Here is a 19,417-nt window from a genome sequence, read left to right on the forward strand (position 1 = left end):
CCAGACTTTCACAGAAAACTCTTGTCTAGCCGGAACCACTGCCAATAGTTTCTCACACTTTATCTGTGCCTAAAACTAAATATAGATTCCATGAGTATGGCTTCTTTCTTAGAACTACACTCCTGTGGAACTCTCTTCCGTTGGCCTGTCTTCCAGCTGACTACAATCTGATTGTCTTCAAGTCCAATGTAAACAAGTTCTTGATGAGCCGTCCCCTGTGTAATCCAACTTACAAAAATTCCACTACTACTACTACTGTTTACTATGCTATAATCACATTGACTAATGTATACCCATTAACCCTTATCCTTGAGTGGCATCCGGGCCTTGATAAGTGGTGATTCCTAAATAACTATATAATCTTATTTGAAAATAAGCATAACTGTATAATTTTATATCAGCATGCTCATCATACATATGGTTGTTTGTTTGTTTGTTTGTTTGTTTGTTTAATCAACATATTAACCTTCTTTGGGTCATCTAATGCTGTATATAAGGTTTTAAATTTTTTGGTACTTTCAGAGTCGATTTTTGCTGGGTATATTTGGGCAATGTTTTGGTATAGTTTGTTATTTGATGGCATTTATATTTTATGATACAGATTTGCTCTTTTTAAGAAATTTAGAATGGTTTTAGGGTTTTCTTTTTCGAAGAGTTCTTTTAAGTTTGTGGCCTTGTAGTAGTGTTGATGAATTTGGATGAAGTCATAGCAGTCAAGTAAAAGGTGTTCACTGTATAAGGTTCGTAACATGCTATACATTTGGGAGGTTCTTCACTTTTAAGAATGCAGGAGTGAATTATGTATGTGTGTCCTATCCGGATACGTGATAAGACTGCTTCTTCTTTCCGTGATTTTCTAGGATTTAGTATATTTTTTTTTTTTTTAAGTATAGGCATAATTTGGAAGAGTTTGTTGTTTTGGCAATTGTTCCAGTTTTCTTGACATTTCTTTGTAATAAAATTATTTATTGAAGATTTGTAGTCCGTATATGGGACCTTTATGGCACTTATTTGGGGTTTTCGTGAATTTTTGGCTGCCATGTCAGCTTTTTCATTTCCACGGAAACCATAGTGACTAGAAATCCAACAGAAGAAAGTTTTGTGTTGTATGATAGAATGGATCCTTTGTAACAATTTTAGTAAGAGATTGTTTAATTTTTGATTTTTTAATGATTCTAGTACTGATAATGAGTCTACAAATATGAATTCCTTCGAGTTTTGGTTGGTGATATTATCTAAAGCCAAGTTTATGGCTGTAATTTCTGCACTATAGATTGAGAAGTTATTTGAAAACCTTTTCTGCCGAATAATGTTTTTTGAAATAGCAGCACATCCCACTGTTTTGATCTTTGGAACCATCTGTGTAAATATGTGTCCAATTTGGGTAAGAATCCAGGATGTTGTTTAGTTTTTCTCTATAGTCTGAGGAGGTTAGTATTGGATTTAGGATATATTGTCAGGTCTAGTTTGATTTAGGTTAATTTAACAGCCAGGGTGGGAGTTCTGTGAGATTTTCTCCGTGGATGTTTGATCTATTGAGTTGTTGGTAAGTGGTTTTATCGTTTCTTCCATGTAAAGACCAAAGAGTTTAATTGCATTTTCTTTTTGTTTGAATAGATGTGTGTAGTTGGGATTAAAAGTGCAGAATTTTGGGGGTTTGATTTGAGTTTGTAAGCCTAATTTTTAATGCCTCAATTTTAGTAGGGGTCCATAGGCTTCAGCATATAAACTTTCTTTTGAGAAGGTTTTGAATGCACCCAAGGCAAGTCTTAATCCTGTGTGATAGATAGAATCTAGAGTTTTAAGGTAACTTTTTCTGGTTAAACCATATATGAAGCTTCCATTATCTAGTTTGGTTCTTATCAGGGTCCTATAATTCTAGGAGTGATGAGCAGTCTGATCACCGCTCAGTATTTGCTATAACCTTTAATAGTTGTAGAGTTTTGAAACATTTTTGTTTTAAATATTTTAAGTGAGGGATGAAAAAGAGTTTTTTGTCAAAAATAAGTCCCAGAAATTTATGCTGGTCAGCTATTTCGATTTTTGTTCCTTTTTGGTTGAGAGTAGGGTTATTGTGCATTTTCCTATGATTACAGAAATGGACATATTTAGTTTTGGTTGTTGAAAATTTAAAGCCATTTTCTGTGGTCCATTGTGTTAGTTTGTTTATGCAAATCTGTAATTGGTGTTTTGAGGTATGCATATTTTTTAATCTATGGCAAATTACAAGGTTATCCACATATAAGGAGCCATTTATCTTATTGTTTAGGAAATTTACATTTAAAGAGTGTGACTGATAAAATACATTCTTGTGGAACTCCTTCTTCCTGTGTTTTTGTGTCTGATAGGGTTGATTCTTACTTTAAAACTTCTATCAGATAGAAAATCTTTTATTAAGATGGGTAGTCTGCCTTTAATCCAAGATTGTAAAGGTCTTTTATTATATCCTGTAGCCATGTTGTATTATATGCCTTTTCTAAATCAAAAAAGATAGCTATTGCATATTCTTTTTTAATGAATGCTTCTTTGATAAAGGTCTCCAATTGGACAGGTTTCCAAATACCAGTTCAGTCGTTTATTTATCATTCTTTTGAATATTTTTTTAACGCAATTAGTCTGAAATTTTATGGATCTGAATTGTCTTTCTCTGGATTAGGGACGGGAATCACGACAGCATGTTCCCAGCTATTGGGTAGTTTTGCCTTGAACCATATTTTGTTGAGTGTGTTTAAAAGATATTGATATGTTATTTGTTAAACAAATTTGATAATAAATATTGTTATTGATTTGGGAAGAAGTTGTTTCAGAAACTCATAATGTATTTCATCCGCACCAGTAACTGTATTATGTGTTTTATTTATGGCTTTTAGGAATTCATTTTTACTAAAAGGATAATTGTATTCTTCTTTGTTGTTTGAATTGAAATTTAATTTGTTTATCATTTTTTCTGTATCTTGTTTTGCCTTTTGGAAGGATTGACTGTAATTTTTACTGGAGGAGTTGTTTTGAAAAGTTTCAGGGAGAAGATTTGCAATATTTTTTGTCTCTGTTATTTTGATGTTGTTTTGTAGGAGATGATTTAAAGGGGAGGGTGAGTTTTTACCCGATAATTTCCTTACCATGTTCCGCACTTGTTTGGGGTTTGTATTTGAGTTTATTTTATTTTTATAATCTTTCCATGATGTTCTTTTTGCTTCTCTGATAACTTTACGAGCTGTTGTTCTTTTTTGCTTAAAAAGATTTAGATTGTGCTTTGTGTGTTGCATTTTTGTAAGGCTGCTTTACGTTGGCGAATTGCTTTTTGGTATTCATCATTAGTTATGCTACTTTTAGGTATACATTCATGTGTGGCTAGTAATGTTTTAGAAAAGTATTCTATGGATTTATTTGGATTTTCCTCCTCTGACAGTTTTTGCTGGTGTTTTTCTTTATATTCCTTTCAATTTGCTTTTTTTATTTTCCATTGGGGGAAATGTTTTTTTGTTTCTTTCAGATTTGTTAAAACCACTGGGAAATGGTCATCACCCCATGAATCTTCTAGAACCTTCCAGTTGTGGTCCATGAAAATAGTGGGGTCACAATGATAGATCTAGTGCTGAGTAGGTGTCTGAAGTGGGATGAAGATATGTGTTCGATTTATTGTTTAATATGCAAAAGTTAACAATTTTTTAAAGATTTTTTTCTTTTCTTATCCAAGTATGCAGATCCCCATATATCGTTGTGATTATTAAGATCACCTAACAGTAAGAAGGGTTTAGGTAATCGATTTATTATTTCGTTCAGTTCTGTTTTGTTTATTGGATTCTGGGGTGGGATCTAGATAGTGCAGATATTTATAATTCTGTGTAGTGTGGCTGCTGCAGCAATGGCTTGAATATTAATTTTTATATCTATTTTGCTTTGTGAGATATTATTTCTAATAAGAATAGATACTCCTCCAGAGGCTCTCTGTTGCGTATTGTGGATGTGGTTGTATTGTTTGTAGTTTTTTATATTTATTTTATCTTCAGCTTTTAAAAAGGTTTCTTGGAGACATATGATGGCTGGTTGATGGTTTATTATAAGAAGTAATAAGTCATTTATGTTGGGTTTTAGACCCCGGCAGTTTCATTGGATGATTTTTTGGGTTATGCTTAGATTTTATGTATTTATTTTTTACTTTTGTTAGTCGTTGGTGTCTGATCTTCAACTTTCCATGCCCATTTCCTCAAATCTGTTTTGAATTGAGTCTCTTGGTCTGGAAGATGAACGTTGTCTGTTTATTTTGGTTTTAACTTCTTTGTTGGTTGGTTCTTTGTTTCCTTTTCCTTCATGGGCCCTTTTTAGTGAGAGGGGTTGTTTCTATGGGTGTTGTAGCACTTTGAGGTTTTGTGGGTCTTTTGGGTTGAGTTTTGGTTTGGGAGTTTTGTTCAATTTTGTAGTCTTCATTTTCAATATCGATTTGTTTTATATTTTTTTTAAACTCTTCAATTAGTTCTCTTATTTCATTGAGTAATTTCATAATATCTTCAGGTTTGAAGTTTGATAGGTTTGCTTTTGTTGTTTGGTTATTTGGTCTGTTTGGTTTGTTTTGTTATTTCAGAGTATAGTGTATTTTCAACTAAGTTACAAACTTTTTGGAAGGTTATATTTTTGGTATATTTTATTTTAGTAATTTCTTTTTCTTTCTTCCATTTGTCACATTCTTTTTGGCAGTTAGTACATTTTGGCTCTATTTGGTAGTCTGTATGGGTCTCGTTTTCTCCACACCTCATGCATACTGGAGAGCATGTGCACCGGTCTCGATGGTACCCGTACCTTTGGCAGTTGTAACATCTGAGGGGGTTTGGGATGTATGGTTCGATGTTTATTTTTTCATACCCTATTTTGATGTTGCTTGAGATTTGATGTGTGTTAAAAGTTAGTATGTACGAGTTTGTATTAATAGTTTCACCATATCTTTTAATTTGAATTCTTTTAACATGAAGTTTTGTGGGGATAGATTTTTACTTTTTAGTTGTTTAAAAGTCTCCATTTGAAGATTTCTATAATATGTTTTTGGCTTTCTACTTCCACTAGTAGTGTGCCGTTATTTAGTTTCTTGGCCATTTTCGGTTTGATGCTTGAAAAAATTTTCTCTATTTTGAAGGGAGACACTTTTGTTATCGGTTCTCCTTCAGTTGCTTCAATAATTATGAAATAAGGAAGATTTTGGTTTTAGAATTCCGTTTCTGAATCTGAACTTGATTTATCTGAAACTTCAGAATGGTTTCTTTTTTGAGGCTTTTTATTTGACATTTATATATTTTAGATATTTCGTTTCTCCTGCTCCCCACCCGCCTCGGAGCCTCATGTGGGAAGTGTGTGCGTTGGGGGGGGGCATTCACCTCAACACAACAAGGATACTGAAGAAGTATACTTATCCTGCTCATGGACTCAAGCACCTGTGTTTCTTTCGTCTTTTCTAATGGCCTCATTTCTAGAAAAGATGTTAATTTTCCAGTCGTGTTTTATCCATTCTTCAGCAAGTTGATTGACCCTTCAGCCACCGCTTACTAAATCAGTTTATTGCCTAATGTGGGGAGAGTGAGCGTATTTTCTTGTTGTGTTTGTCTGATTCAGTGCTAGTCATGACCAACGAATTGATTGGATCGGACCTATCCAACCGACTCTCTTAGCCCAAGTAGGGGCCAAAGTGGCGTGTTGCATCTCATGTCCTAATAGGACTTTGAACATGATCTGCTCAACCACCAGGACCCCGTCCTTAAGCATTACAGGTTGCCACCCACGGTCAACAGGTAACCTTAATGAGGGATTTTTACACTCTGCAGGGGGATCAGTCGGTGTATTCTAATGCCCCATCAACAGGGCAAATCAGACATAAGTAGCTATATAATTTTATTTCAGCATATGCTCACCAGACATAAGTGACTATATAATTTTATTTCAGCATATGCTCACCAGACATAAGTGATTATATAATTCTATTTCATCAGATATAAGTGTCTATATAATTTTATGTGATTAAGCTTACAATATGTCGTTGCCATCAGTTCACACACAAAAAACAACCTAATCTGTGATCCACGGCAGACAGACATAATAAGTATAACTCGCCGCATCCCCCCCCCACTTTTTTGTTGAAGAGAATCGAGTTTTTGTTGTTTGGTTATTTATTAATTTTTCTGTCTTTGTAAGGTCAGCCATTAAGTTTCCATTGTTTAAATTTTCAAAGTTTTAATAAAGATTAACAATTAATTAATGATGTAGTCTTCCCTTTGTTGTTTACAACTTCTTTGAAACATTGAACAAGATTTTCAATATGTTGTTGATAGAAATCAAAAACAAGATAAAAGCAAAAAATTGTTGTTCATTATTCTTCACTTAAAATTCCATTTGAGTGATCTGAAATAAAACCTTTCGACTTTATTTAACTTCTTTTTATATATCTATCTGTTAATTGGATTAAAATCAGAATATCAATTCTAAACATAAGGTTCAGTAGTATTATATATTGCTTTTAATATTCATGAAGGAGAAGACATAGAAGTGATGCAAAACTGTTCTGTCAAGTGAATTATATAATAGAAATAAAAAAAAAAATTTAAATAAGAATAATATAAAAAATTTAAAAAACAAATGAAGCATGCATGGTGAACGAGGCATAAAAAAATGACTAAGTTCAGCATTTGCCCCTCGCACCCTTTAGCCCCCAAAGTCTTCAGGGGATGTCAAATGCTGGTGAAAATGAACAAACGTTGCAGTTTTCGGCCTTAACATTAGTAAATTTGAGTTCTGCACCATGCAAAAAAAAAAAGAAATGACTAAGTCCATCATTTGCCGCGCCCCTCCTCATTTAGCCTCAAAAGTCCCCAAGGCCTTAACATATTTTAATTTGAGTTCAGCACCAAGCAAAACTGCTAAATAGACATACACAGAAACTTTTAGCCAAATATGGTAAAATAGTCCCAAAAATGGAGTGTTTTTATTAGCCCTAAAAGAGCTCTTGGAGCACACCCAAGAGTTATCGTGAAGTATAGACAAACATAATTATATAGAAATCAGTTAGTTACAATTTTTTTGAAAGTTTTATAAAAATCCAAGGCATCAATTCTTTTTAATAAGCACAAAAGTGTCAACCAGAGTTTTCCTAGAAAATCCATTCTGTTACTTTTTAACTCCTATCATGTTTAATGTCTGTGCAAAATTTCAAAAAATTCCAAGGCGTAGTTATTGAGAAAAGTACGAACAGATGAACGGACAAAGGAACGGACAAGGGTGAATTTACAGGTCCACCCTCCTTTTGTCAGGTAACGAAAAAAAGGATTATATAATAGACTACCCTGCATTTGCCGGGTGTTTGTAGGTGTGTGCGTGTAAGGGGTGGGGTAAAGTAAAGTAAAGAATAAGTAAAGAAAGACGAATACAAAACAAAAAACAAACATCGAACAAACGTAAAACTTCTTTAAAAAAGAAATCGGAAAAACAAAAAGCAAAAGTAAGGGAAAAAAATGATGAAAGTGGCCGAAAAAACAAAAACAAAGAAACACAGCGGAAAGCGAAAAAAAGAAAAATGGCATAAATAACCCTTTGTTTCGGTTAAGTTCATGGTGCGTTTCACCCAGTAGAAAGCATAGAACGGAAAGGACGTTAAAATTCCATTCCAGTTTTTTTAAGCAACTGCAAACGAAATAAAACGGAAATGATGTATTATGGAAAGAATCCTCTTTTTTTTTAGTGTATAAATGTTGGGAAAAAATGGTAATTAAGCAACGTAAAAGTAAGCATAGGATAAGAATTAATGTTTGTGGGAATGTTGCTATCGCGACATTCACCCAATAGGAAGCATAGAATGGAAAGGCACAGTGAAATTCCATTCCAGTTTTTTAAGCAACTACGAAGTACAGAAAACCAAAACCGGCGTTCGTTCATAACTGTCCCTTGTGAACGATCACGCAATGGTGTAAAGTGGTGGTGGGGGAGTAATTTATTAGAGAGAAAAGATTTGACTACTTCCATTGATTTTAATCGATTTTGGCAGGGAACTCTCAGCAGAAAAAATACAGGAATCTACATTTATCGAGGAAGTGGAGAGGTAATATGCCTATAACACACCTCAGATATTGTACTTCAGTTTGTGCATATTACATTTGCATGAAATGTGTTGATTTTTAATCCTATTAAGATCAAAATCAGAGGGGAAAAATGAGTTCATTTTATATATATAGGGATTACAAAATGATTCTAAACAAAAAATCTCAAAAATGTAAATTCTAAAATTTATAGTTACAGTTGATTCCAAAATTTAAAAAAAAAAAAAAAATGCCAGCAACTTAGTTGCCAAGCGAATATATATGTGCGTCACAGAGCGCATATGAGTGTATGTGAAGATATCAGTAGCAGCTGAAAGATGAATGGTTAGCGAAGGTATTAGCTGCAGCAGCAGCCGTTTGAGTGCATATGCAAATTGGCAAGTGTATGCAGGCCTGCACCAGATGATAAGAAAAAAGGAGAGAAAAATGCACCACATAACGAGGAGCAGAAAGAAAAAACCTCGCCTTGTGAGATGGACGTGTGGCCCCCGTGGTGATGGCAAGAGACTTTTAAGCTCATGTTGAGACGGCAAGTTTTGTTAATCTCATGATAAACGAATGAACAGTTAGTAAAAAAAATAGGAGCAGGCATTGTTTATATCTATTAGCGTGTGTGTTATTTTGTCACCTTTTTTGTTCCAAGTTACTGTTGTTTAATTGTTATGGCCTTCCATTTCTTGTAATAAATAATTTTACCAAGAATTCTTCATAAGTTTTGGTTTTAGTTTCGATTATAGTTGATGGCCTCAAATCATCTTTTTTTTTGAATAATTTTACTAAAAATTCTTCATAAGGTTTGGTTTCAGTTTAGATGAAAGTAAAGGAACTAAAGTTATATGTATATTAGTGGTCTGACAACCAAGCAAAAAAAAAAAAACAAACACTCTAAGCAAAATTCATCCCAAAGCAGTAAAACTGAAGCTAATCTACCAGGACACTATATATATATATATATATATATATAATTATAGGCAAATTTGGGGATATATTATTGGTTTGAAAACATAGGTTCTTTTTTATCAATTTTCATAAAATTTTAACCATAGCATAGTATTATAATCTTCAAAAAGTCTGAAAATTTTCATGTAATTTCGTCGCATAGAATCAAAGATATCAGCATTTCATTATTCAAATTGAATACGAGTATATATATATATATATATATATATATATATATATATATATATATATATATATAGAGAGAGAGAGAGAGAGAGAGAGAGAGACCACCTGTTTTGGCAATTTTACAAGTTCCAAATCTCAGTGATTATTGATCAGAATTTAACAAATGAAGGCTGGTTGGAAAGCTAATGACCTGAATTGTGTAGTGGGTCATGTGACATTGGCTTTTAAGGTTGCACATTAAAGGAATCATCCATCATTCAGAGCCTATTTTTACGGCCATAAAATGTTTCAATCATAGCCATTTGTTTTTCTAGTTTTGCATATGAATATCTGATATTTCTCCAAACCTCTGGCCTTGATGAAGAGGAGACTAAAACTTTCTGCTATGGTTTCTAATGATCTGAAATAATAACAAGGGGAGACTTGATTCCAAATATTTCTCGTATGTTATATCGCCCCTCTTTGGTTTTCATACATAAAGTAAATTTCACAGTGTATAAGGATTATTTGATATTGGGAGATATTCATAATCGTACCCTATTTCCAAAAGACGGGAAATATAACATATGAGAAATATTTGGAATCAAGTCTCTCCTTTCTGCTATTTCAGATCATTAGAAACATAGCAGCAAGTTTTAGTCTCCCCTCCATAAAGGCCAGAGGTTTGGGGGAAATACATTTTTTTATTTTTCATAATTTTTGGTTTCGGTTTCAATTCCAGCTGATCACCCAAGTCTATGGATATATTTTTTTATTTTTGAAATCACAAATTTATCTATATACATAAAAGCGAAAATGTGTGTATGTATGTATGTATGTATATATGTATGTATATATGTATGTTTGTATGTGTGTTTGTGTGTCCGCTAAAAACTTTCGACAGACACAATGAAAATTCACAAACTCGGTATCATATTGAAGCCCCATCCTTCACCCGAAAAATATAAAAAAATTGGCCAAAACCGTTAATTTTTTCACGGGGGGGGGTTCAACAAAAACGGTCCTCTCGTGACGACGACCGGTTCTACGCATGCGTCAGATGACGTCATGACCTGATTTACTTTAAATAGTTGAAGAACTGACTAAATTTCATGTACGTCATGTTAGCTCAGTTGGTTAGCGCGTTGGTTCATTATCTAAATGTTTTGGGTCCGAATCGTGGTGTGAGATGTCTTTTTTTTTTCGATTTTTTAAGTTTAAATATTGAACCAGTGTTATTTAAGCCATTTTTCACGTAACGTTCCTTTTTCTGTTTTTTTTTTTTACTTCGCTTATCCACCTCCGACCACACACCCCAAAACATCCGGGTACCCACTGATTTTTTAAATTCTAATATCGAAACAGGCTTATTTAAGCCATTTTTCACATGTTTGCTTTTCTTTTTTGTTTTTTCGATTTTTACATTGTTCGTTTGCCTTACGTTAGTTTTTTTTGTGTGTTTTTTTTCGATGTTTTGATTACCCCCCCCCCCCCGCTTAAGTTTTAACGTTCGTTTTTATGTTTTCTTTTTTTACTCCGCTTATAACAAGCAAACCTGGTTATTGACCTCATTTGCTGAATAACTATTGCTTACGTCGTTGTTGTGGGCACCTGTCAATTTGGTTCTTACTTAAATAAATTCAAACATCTTTCAGTAACTCATTCTGGCTGGTTGAACGGTTCATGTTTTTTTCACATTTTATTTTCAAACTTCGCCTCAGGGCTTCAGGTTCGATCCTACTAACTTTTACCCCCCTCCCCCCGCTTTCTTTTTTATTTAACAGCACACACACCTCCAAACACCCGGGCAACGCCGGGTACCCCCGCTAGTCTAGTCTATAATATAAAAGACAAAAATCTGTTTAAATGTATGTATGTATGTTTGTATGTCTGCCTAAAACTTTCAACAGAGGCAACGGATTTTCACGAGATCGGTATCATTTTGAAGCTCAACCCTCTGGATGACAAATATAAAAAAATGACCAAAGCAGTAGTTCTTTCACTAGGCACTTTTGTACAGGGAGGGTCGTTTTTTTTTTTTGCTGACATTTTTTGCAAGTCATTCACCCTCGCTTCCACAACGTCGCAGAAAAGGCGTTATTTCAACCGCCTTTGACGTCACAACCACGGTAGGTACATCGGTAAGGGAGTTTGTTATTTTTTCACCTCTTTTTCCTCTGGCATGATAGGAGTTTGAGTCTGCTTACTACTCCTTTTTATTCAACCAACACCCTTACACGCACCTCCACTTTCTTTTCCGCCTTCGCGTCGCAGGTTCAAGCCTGCCTGCATACTACTACTTTTTTTTTTTTTTGCTCAACACACATCTACAAACACCCGGGCAACACTGGGCACCCAGGCTAATCGATAATATAAATCTCGCCTGTCTGTTTAAATGCATGTATGTATGTATATCTGCTTAAAACTTTCGATAGAGGCAACGGATTTTCATGAGATCAGTAGCATTTTGAAGCTCGACCTTTCGAATGACAAATACCGAAAAATTGACCCAAAACATTAATTCCTTCACCCCCAACTGGGCACTTTTCTACAGGGAGGGGTCGCTTTTTTCGCCGATATTTTTTAAATTCATCCTCTCTTTTCGATTGACTAGTGTTATTTTAAATCTACATCAATTTCGGTTTGGCGATAGGCACAACAACAAAGATGTCACGTTTTTTTCACATTCTTTTTTCCCTTTGCAATATTGGTTTGAGCCTGCCTACCTACTACCGCTTTTTATTTTTTTTTGCTCAACACACCGCCTTCAAACACTCGGGCAACGCCGGGCACCCAGACTAGTAATATATAAGAATCGACAGAAAATTGACTCTATAATAATTTATATGATATAATAATATATACAATATAATAATATATACGAAACCTGCAATAATTAAGATATCATATGTAAGCGTATTTTATGATCGGGCTATGCTGGATGTCCCTGCTAGCTTAGATAAATACTTTTGTAGTTTTAACAAAAGAGCTACAATAATATCCGGGCGTCTCCATTTTACACTGAACATTCACAGAATACCAACATCAATATATTACATATGAAAGAGTTCTCTGTGGAATGTCCACAGGTCCCACTAGTGATAATAAATGCCTTTTGCTAAAACAGAACAAAAAACCAAATCGGATTTATTTTCTTTTGTTTGTTCCTGTGATAGTACGCATGTTACATGACTTGTTATGATTTCATGTTGATTGCCATATTAAAAAATGGATTCTTCTCTTTTTTTTTGCAGTGTCCTTGAATGAAATGTTCACACGACTTGAGTTTGTTGTCTTCCTCACCATTATTCTGGCTCTCTTTCTATACACCTTACCACCAAAGGTCAGCGCTCGAGACTTAAACAATATTCAATATCTTCGATTAGACTTGTTTTTACGGAAATTCGTACAAACGAACCAAGTTTCCAGCTAAAACCAAACTTCTTTCTAACTTGGAAAAATAAGAAGAAACATCCGAGGAGTAAATTAAATTCCAAGATTGAAATTGTCGAAGGATTTTTATTGTTATTTTTTCATCATAATTGGGAAATTTCCAAAGATTCGATTTTTTTAAATTCTGGAACTTTGATTATCAGTTCTACAAGACAACAACGTTTGGCCTTAATCATTATCATCATAATCGGTATCATTGTCATCATAATATTGCTGTGACTATCATCAACTATTAAGGATTTCTTCTATTGTTATCTAAGCTAAGGAACCGGTGAAAGGAATGATTTCAGCAGAGCTCTGTGTTACATAAACTGGGTTGTAAGTTTGACTAGAAAATTTTTGGCGACGCCTAGGAGTCAGAGGTGACACCAGAAATATAATCACTTTCTCCTTCGGCTCTATGAAGTGCAACACAAGCTATCTATCTGCCTATTTCTCTGTCTACTATGCTTTTCCCTCTATCTCTCTTTCTCTGATGATGCAGTGTATGTCTTTGTATCTTTCTCAATCTGGGTTTAGGAAGTGTCCAAGTTATCTACATTAATAAACTTTCTTATAAACTAACGTGAATGTCTGAGTGTTTTTGTCGGCAGACAATCATAAACCTAGGTTTCCAATGATAACAAAAGGATAAATTTATACATGTGTCAGTAAGCGAAATCGTGAAACCTGGAAGACGACTTCATTTTTAATTTTTTTTCCTTACTTAAAATGATATAGAAACAATCTAGACGTATGCAGAACAGGAAACTTCGTTGGTATGGTCACAATGAGAGAAGGGGGGGGAAGAGTGCTTGTATTAGTGGATGTAGAACAGTTGAGTTAGCAGGTGAAGTTGGCAGGGAAAGGCCAAGAAAAACATGGGAGGAAGTGATAAGGATAGATTTGAGAGAAAAAGGGTTAAATAAAGACCTGGTTAGAAATAGGTTAGTTTGAAAGCCAATTTCTGAAATCCGTCCAACATATGTCAATATGTCAAACAGAAATTATAATAACGATGATGACTATTAAAAAAACAAAACAATTTTACTATGCACATTTTTTAATCTGTTCTAAACATAAATCCTGCTCCAGTCTCATTCCTTGGAAAATCACTATATATTTAAAAAGTGTTTTAAAAATCGAATGTATGACTTTAGGATTATGTGAAAAAGAGGCTCTGTCTTAATGAACCTCTTTGTGTGTTGGTTGCTTTTATAATATCATTTCATTATTAGTCTAATTACCTTTGTGGTCCATTTTTATTCTTTTTTATAAAAAAAACAGTCACTGATATTTGGGTATTTTTTATTTATATCTGGGTATTTTTGTATGTATACAAGATGACCCCGCCCCCCCCCCAAAAAAAAACGGGCCCAAACTCTAATTAAGCCCCGTTTCTTAGTGTTTTGTCCGAATGAAATGAAACTTTGGTCATAACTAGTTTATTATATTCAAAACATCACATCAAAGCACTAGGGTCTTTGGCCTTTTTTTCTCCGTTGACTGTAAAATTCTCAGAAAAACAATTGAATGTCCTCTGGGTTTTTTTGGGGGGGGGTCACCCTGTATTCAGGAAGATTTTTTTTTGTATTATTAATAATCAGCAAACATGTTTTTGTAGCGTTATGTATTTAATTACAATGTAATCGTGATTCTGTGATTAAATGTGCAGTGTGAGAACACATCTTGTAAAAAGACAACCACATTCTCTCTCTCCTCTGATCTTGATCACGTGGCTGGTTAATTTTAATGCATCTAAAACCAAGCTTTTATCTTGACATCATCAACGCTCTGATCCCCATCTGGCATCAATTTAAATTAATGGCTTTCGTCTTGAGGAGGCTCCATGTTTTGACAAGCTTCTAGATCTGATCTTTACTCCTGATCTGAGATCCATTGCCAAGGCTCCTGGAAAAATGGTGGAATTGTTCTACTGCATCAGTAGATATCTGACTGCTGATGCAATTCTCTACCTGTATAAGAGCACAGTACATCCAAGGGTGAAGTACCATTGCCACGCCTGAGCAGGAGCTGCTAGAAGCATCTCATCCTGTCTTGACAGAGTTCAAAATAGACTTTGTAGCCTAGTGAGGGATGACCTTTTCTCTTCCCTGCAACCTCTTTCCCACAGAAGAAACGTTGCAAGTTTGTCTCTGCTTTATTGTTATTTTCATGGCAAATGCTCATCTGAGCTTCAATCTATGGTCCCCACCCACTGGCCTGACTTTCACGAAAAACACTCATCTAGTTGAAACAACTATCAAAATTTCCCCCACTCTTTATTTGCGTCTGAACTTAAATGTAAATTCCATGAGCAAAGCTTCTTTCTTAGAACTATACACCTGTGGAACTCTGTTCCATTTTCCTGCTTTCCAACTGACTACACTATTGTCATCTTCAAGTCCAATGTGAACAAGTTCTTGATGAGCCGTCCCCTTAAGTAATCCAATTTAACAAATTTCCACTACTAACAATTACTACAAAGTTTTCCCATTGACTATCATAAATTCATTAAGCTTATCCTCGAGTGGCCTCCGGGCCTTGATAAGTTGTGGCTCCTTTGTAAAAAAAAAAAGAAGGAAAGAATGTAGTCTAATTATAAGAATTTTTACAGATATCGTTATAGTGTAATGAGACAAAGGAAAAGGTGGAGGAGGGTTAGTAATTCCTACTACTGTATTAGTTTTTAATATTCGTGAAGGAGAAGACATAGAAGTGATGCAAAACTGTTCTGTCAAGTGAATTATATAATAGAAATAAAAAAATTTTAAATAAGAATTATATAAAAGATTAAAAAAAACAAAAAAAAAAACAAATGAAGCATGCATGGTCCCCTGTAAGTGCACAGAAAGCGAAAATAAATAGATATAAATATAAGAAATGGTGAATCCAAACAAAACTAAAATATTTGTTTTAATTTGGAAGGACATACTAATAAATGTTTAAAGCCTCTATAGCTTCTATACAAAGCTGATGTGTACAGAGCTATACCGGTCATTGAAATAAGGGAAAATTAGACTTTACTGTATATATAAGATATGTGATCAATTTTTTACTGTCATTTAAAGAATAACAATATTTGAAAAATATATTTTAGATAGAAAACAGATTTTTGTGCTTCTTGCACAGAATGGATCTAATTTAGTGTACTTTTAACGGTGTATGTATAAAAGCTTTTAACCCTGAAGATTTTTTACTCTAAGATTCAAACTCTAACTCAGTGTACAATTTTTCAAGATGTAACTGTTGTAAAATTAAAATAAAATTTACTTGACACTATTCTGGACTAGTCAAAATCGAAATTAATATATATATATATATATATATATATATATATATATATATATATATATATATATATATATACTAGCATTTCAGTATATATATATATATATATATATATATATATATATATATATATATATATATATATATATATATATATATATATATATATATATTAAGTAATGTGATTTATAATTTAAAATTTAAAAATTTGAAAAAATTTGAAAATTTAAAAATCAAATTTTAATTAAATTAAAAATCAGTTTCATAAGAAGGAACAACAACAAAATCAATTATCTGTACGATCGTTTCGGAAATCCGTGCTTTTTATTGTGGTATACATGAAGTTATGTAGAACAATTATATATAGTTTTTTGATAAGCAAGGTCTCCTCATCAGCAAATTTAGGAGGGTTTTTATTGAATTTAAAAGACACCATAAATAAACCTAGCATTAAAAGTAAGGCAGATGAATCTTTTAATTTTTCTTTTTTTGAAATCAGGAACTGTGTTTAAAGTAGTCATTTAGATCTTTGCTATAGCTTTTTATTTTATTGAATGTGCACTTACATTCAATAAAATAAAAAGCTATAGCAAACATCTAAATGACTACTTTAAACACAGTTCTTGATTTCAAAAAAAGAAAAATTAAAAGATTCATCTGCCTTACTTTTAATGCTAGGTTTATTTATGGTGTCTTTTAAATTCAATAAAAACCCTCCTAAATTTGCTGATGAGGAGACCTTGCTTACCAAAAAACTATATATAATTGTTCTACATAACTTCATGTATACCACAATAAAAAGCACGGATTTCCGAAACGATCGTACAGATAATTGATTTTGTTGTTGTTCCTTCTTATGAAACTGATTTTTAATTTAATTAAAATTTGATTTTTAAATTTTAAAAATTTTTTAAATTTTAAATTATAAATCACATTACTTAATATTGAATTAGCTCTAGGACATTTAACTATCGAGCTTATTATATATCTAAATTACAACGAGCACTTTCTATTTCCTGTATTTTAATTAAACTAGTAATTTCACTGTTACATTAAAATACACTCAGCTCTTTAGACTATTGTTCTAATCTCCTTTAAATTATATATATATATATATATATATATATATATATATATATATATATATATATATATATATATATATATATACTAGCATTTCAGTATATATATATATATATATATACTAGCATTTCAGTATATATATATATATATATATATATATATATATATATATATATATATATATACTAGCATTTCAGTATATATATACTAGCATTTCAGTATATATATATATATATATATATATATATATATATATACTAGCATTTCAGCCCGGCATTGCCCGGGTGTTTGGAGGTGCAGGTTTAGCAAAATAAAAAAATTAAAAAAAGGTCAATGTTTTTAACTTTGACCCCTATTATGACCCCCTTAACATTTATTGTTTTGCGTTCAAATCAAGTAATTAAGTTTGATCCATGTCCAAGGAACCTATATCTAAACTTTCAAATGTTTAGACCCCAAATTGTCGGAGGAGTTTGGTAGAGTTCTCAAAGGTCAAATCGTTGAACTTTGACCCCCTCCTTAACAGCCAAATTTCTGGCCGAAAACCAATCACAGAGATTTTCCCAAATCTCAGTACCCTGTATATCAAATTTCGAGTCTGTAGACTGAAATTTAACAGAGTTATTGAATAGGAAAATGTACACAGACACACGGACACGTTCACTTATATATATATATATATATATATATATATATATATATATATAGATAGATAGATAGATAGATAGATTAAACAAAAATATATACGTATACATAAATATATATGGAAACAATATTTTGTGTTCTGTAAACTTTTTACGCAAATATTATGCAAGTATAAATCATGTAGAATATCTACATGAATATAATTACACGTAATAGTTAACTAAAGATGATCATCCCATAAGAAAACCGAAAAAAACTAATTGGGAATTAATTAGAATGAATGTTTAAAAGAATATGCAAATTAGCTAGATCTTTTGCAGATGAATTCAATTTCATGACCCATGTATAAGAAAATTGTATTTTCTTTTTAAATAAATAGAAAAGAGGGTTTTTAATATGAATATCAATACACACAAAAGAAAAACGAATTTATAGGAGTATATATAGAAGATATATATATATATATATATATATATATATATATATACACACATACAGGGTGTCCACAAAATCTGGCTACATTGTGTAGCCAGACTTTGTGGAAACATCTTGTAGATTATGTAGCCAGACTTTGTGGGCACCCTATATATATATATATATATATATATATATATATATATACACGTGTGTATGTATATATATCAGCTTTATATATATATATATATATATATATATATATATATATATACACGTGTGCGTGTGTGTGTGTATATATATATACAGGGTGCCCACAAAGTCTGGCTACATAATCTACAGGATGCTTCCACAAAGTCTGGCTACATAATGAAGCCAAACTTTGTGGACACCCTGTATATATATATATATATATATATATATATATATATATGAAAAGTTAAAGAAAGCCAAAACAATTCAAGATATGTATCTCCTAGGATATATTGAAATTTTGTAAATAAAAATAAGCTCAATGGTTAACTGGTTATGTAAAATGAAAAAAAGCTCAGTGATTCTCTTGAAATATGTGTGTGTGTGGGGGGGGATACCTTGGAGGTAAGGTACTTTGAAATGGTGCTGTTTGTACTAGTTTTTATACATTTAGCTGGTCAAAACTTCATCCTTTTTATTCAACCAAGAACCATTTTGCTTAATAATAGGTAAGGCCACATCCCTACATAATCCATAATACCTGTCCAAGAGCCTAAAATGGTCTGACCTTTTTAATTAACTGTTATCTAAGATTAAACTGAATGTTACATTTCTTTGGATGTCAACTATGTGTGTCCGAAGATATGGATTTGGAGATCAAACTCCCTGTGGAGCTTATGTATGAGATATAACCTCAGAGAGATCATTTCAGATTGCTTCTTCCTATTATTCAGTTCAACTCTATTATTATTATTATCATCATCAACACTAGTAGCACTTATGTTTTGCTTTAAACCGTGTGTTAATGTATATTTGTAAATGACTATATTTACCAGAGCCATTCATACGGCATGGATGACAATTGCATCAAGTGTCAGTAAATTCAGAGGTATTTCTTTTCTGGTGTGTATCTATTTTAAATGTATTGGAACCTAATATTCGTTGTTATAATTTAGTCACTGCGGAGAAAGGTATTCTAATTGTGATCCTGTAAAACCTTGCTATTTTGCTGTAACATTTTGAAGTTGCCTTGAACAATTTTAGCGAACACATTGAGGATATTTGTTTGGACATTTTTGTTGAACAGTGAATTAACCCAAACGCACTAATCTATTCCTACGATTTTTAGAATTATAAGGTTTATGGTCATTGATTTTTACATATCACCGATTTACAATTCTATG

At 32.7% G+C, this 19,417-nt stretch overlaps 1 protein-coding gene across 1 annotated transcript in view; it reads left to right on the forward strand.

Annotated features, from left to right (window-relative positions):
* LOC145292049 (uncharacterized) overlaps window positions 1-15,938 on the forward strand; it is a 108,684-nt gene extending 92,746 nt beyond the window's left edge. Inside the window, exon 4 of the mRNA XM_080138075.1 lies at window positions 12,431-15,938. Within this exon, the coding sequence (XP_079994201.1) occupies window positions 12,431-12,609 (179 nt within the window). The 3' untranslated portion in view covers window positions 12,610-15,938. The remainder of the gene's footprint in view (window positions 1-12,430) is intronic.
* The last annotated feature ends 3,479 nt before the right edge of the window (window positions 15,939-19,417 follow it).

The sequence above is a fragment of the Euprymna scolopes genome, chromosome 13 (genome assembly GCF_053919585.1).
Source record: "Euprymna scolopes isolate OS-2025 chromosome 13, ASM5391958v1, whole genome shotgun sequence".
Lineage (NCBI taxonomy): Eukaryota > Metazoa > Mollusca > Cephalopoda > Sepiida > Sepiolidae > Euprymna > Euprymna scolopes.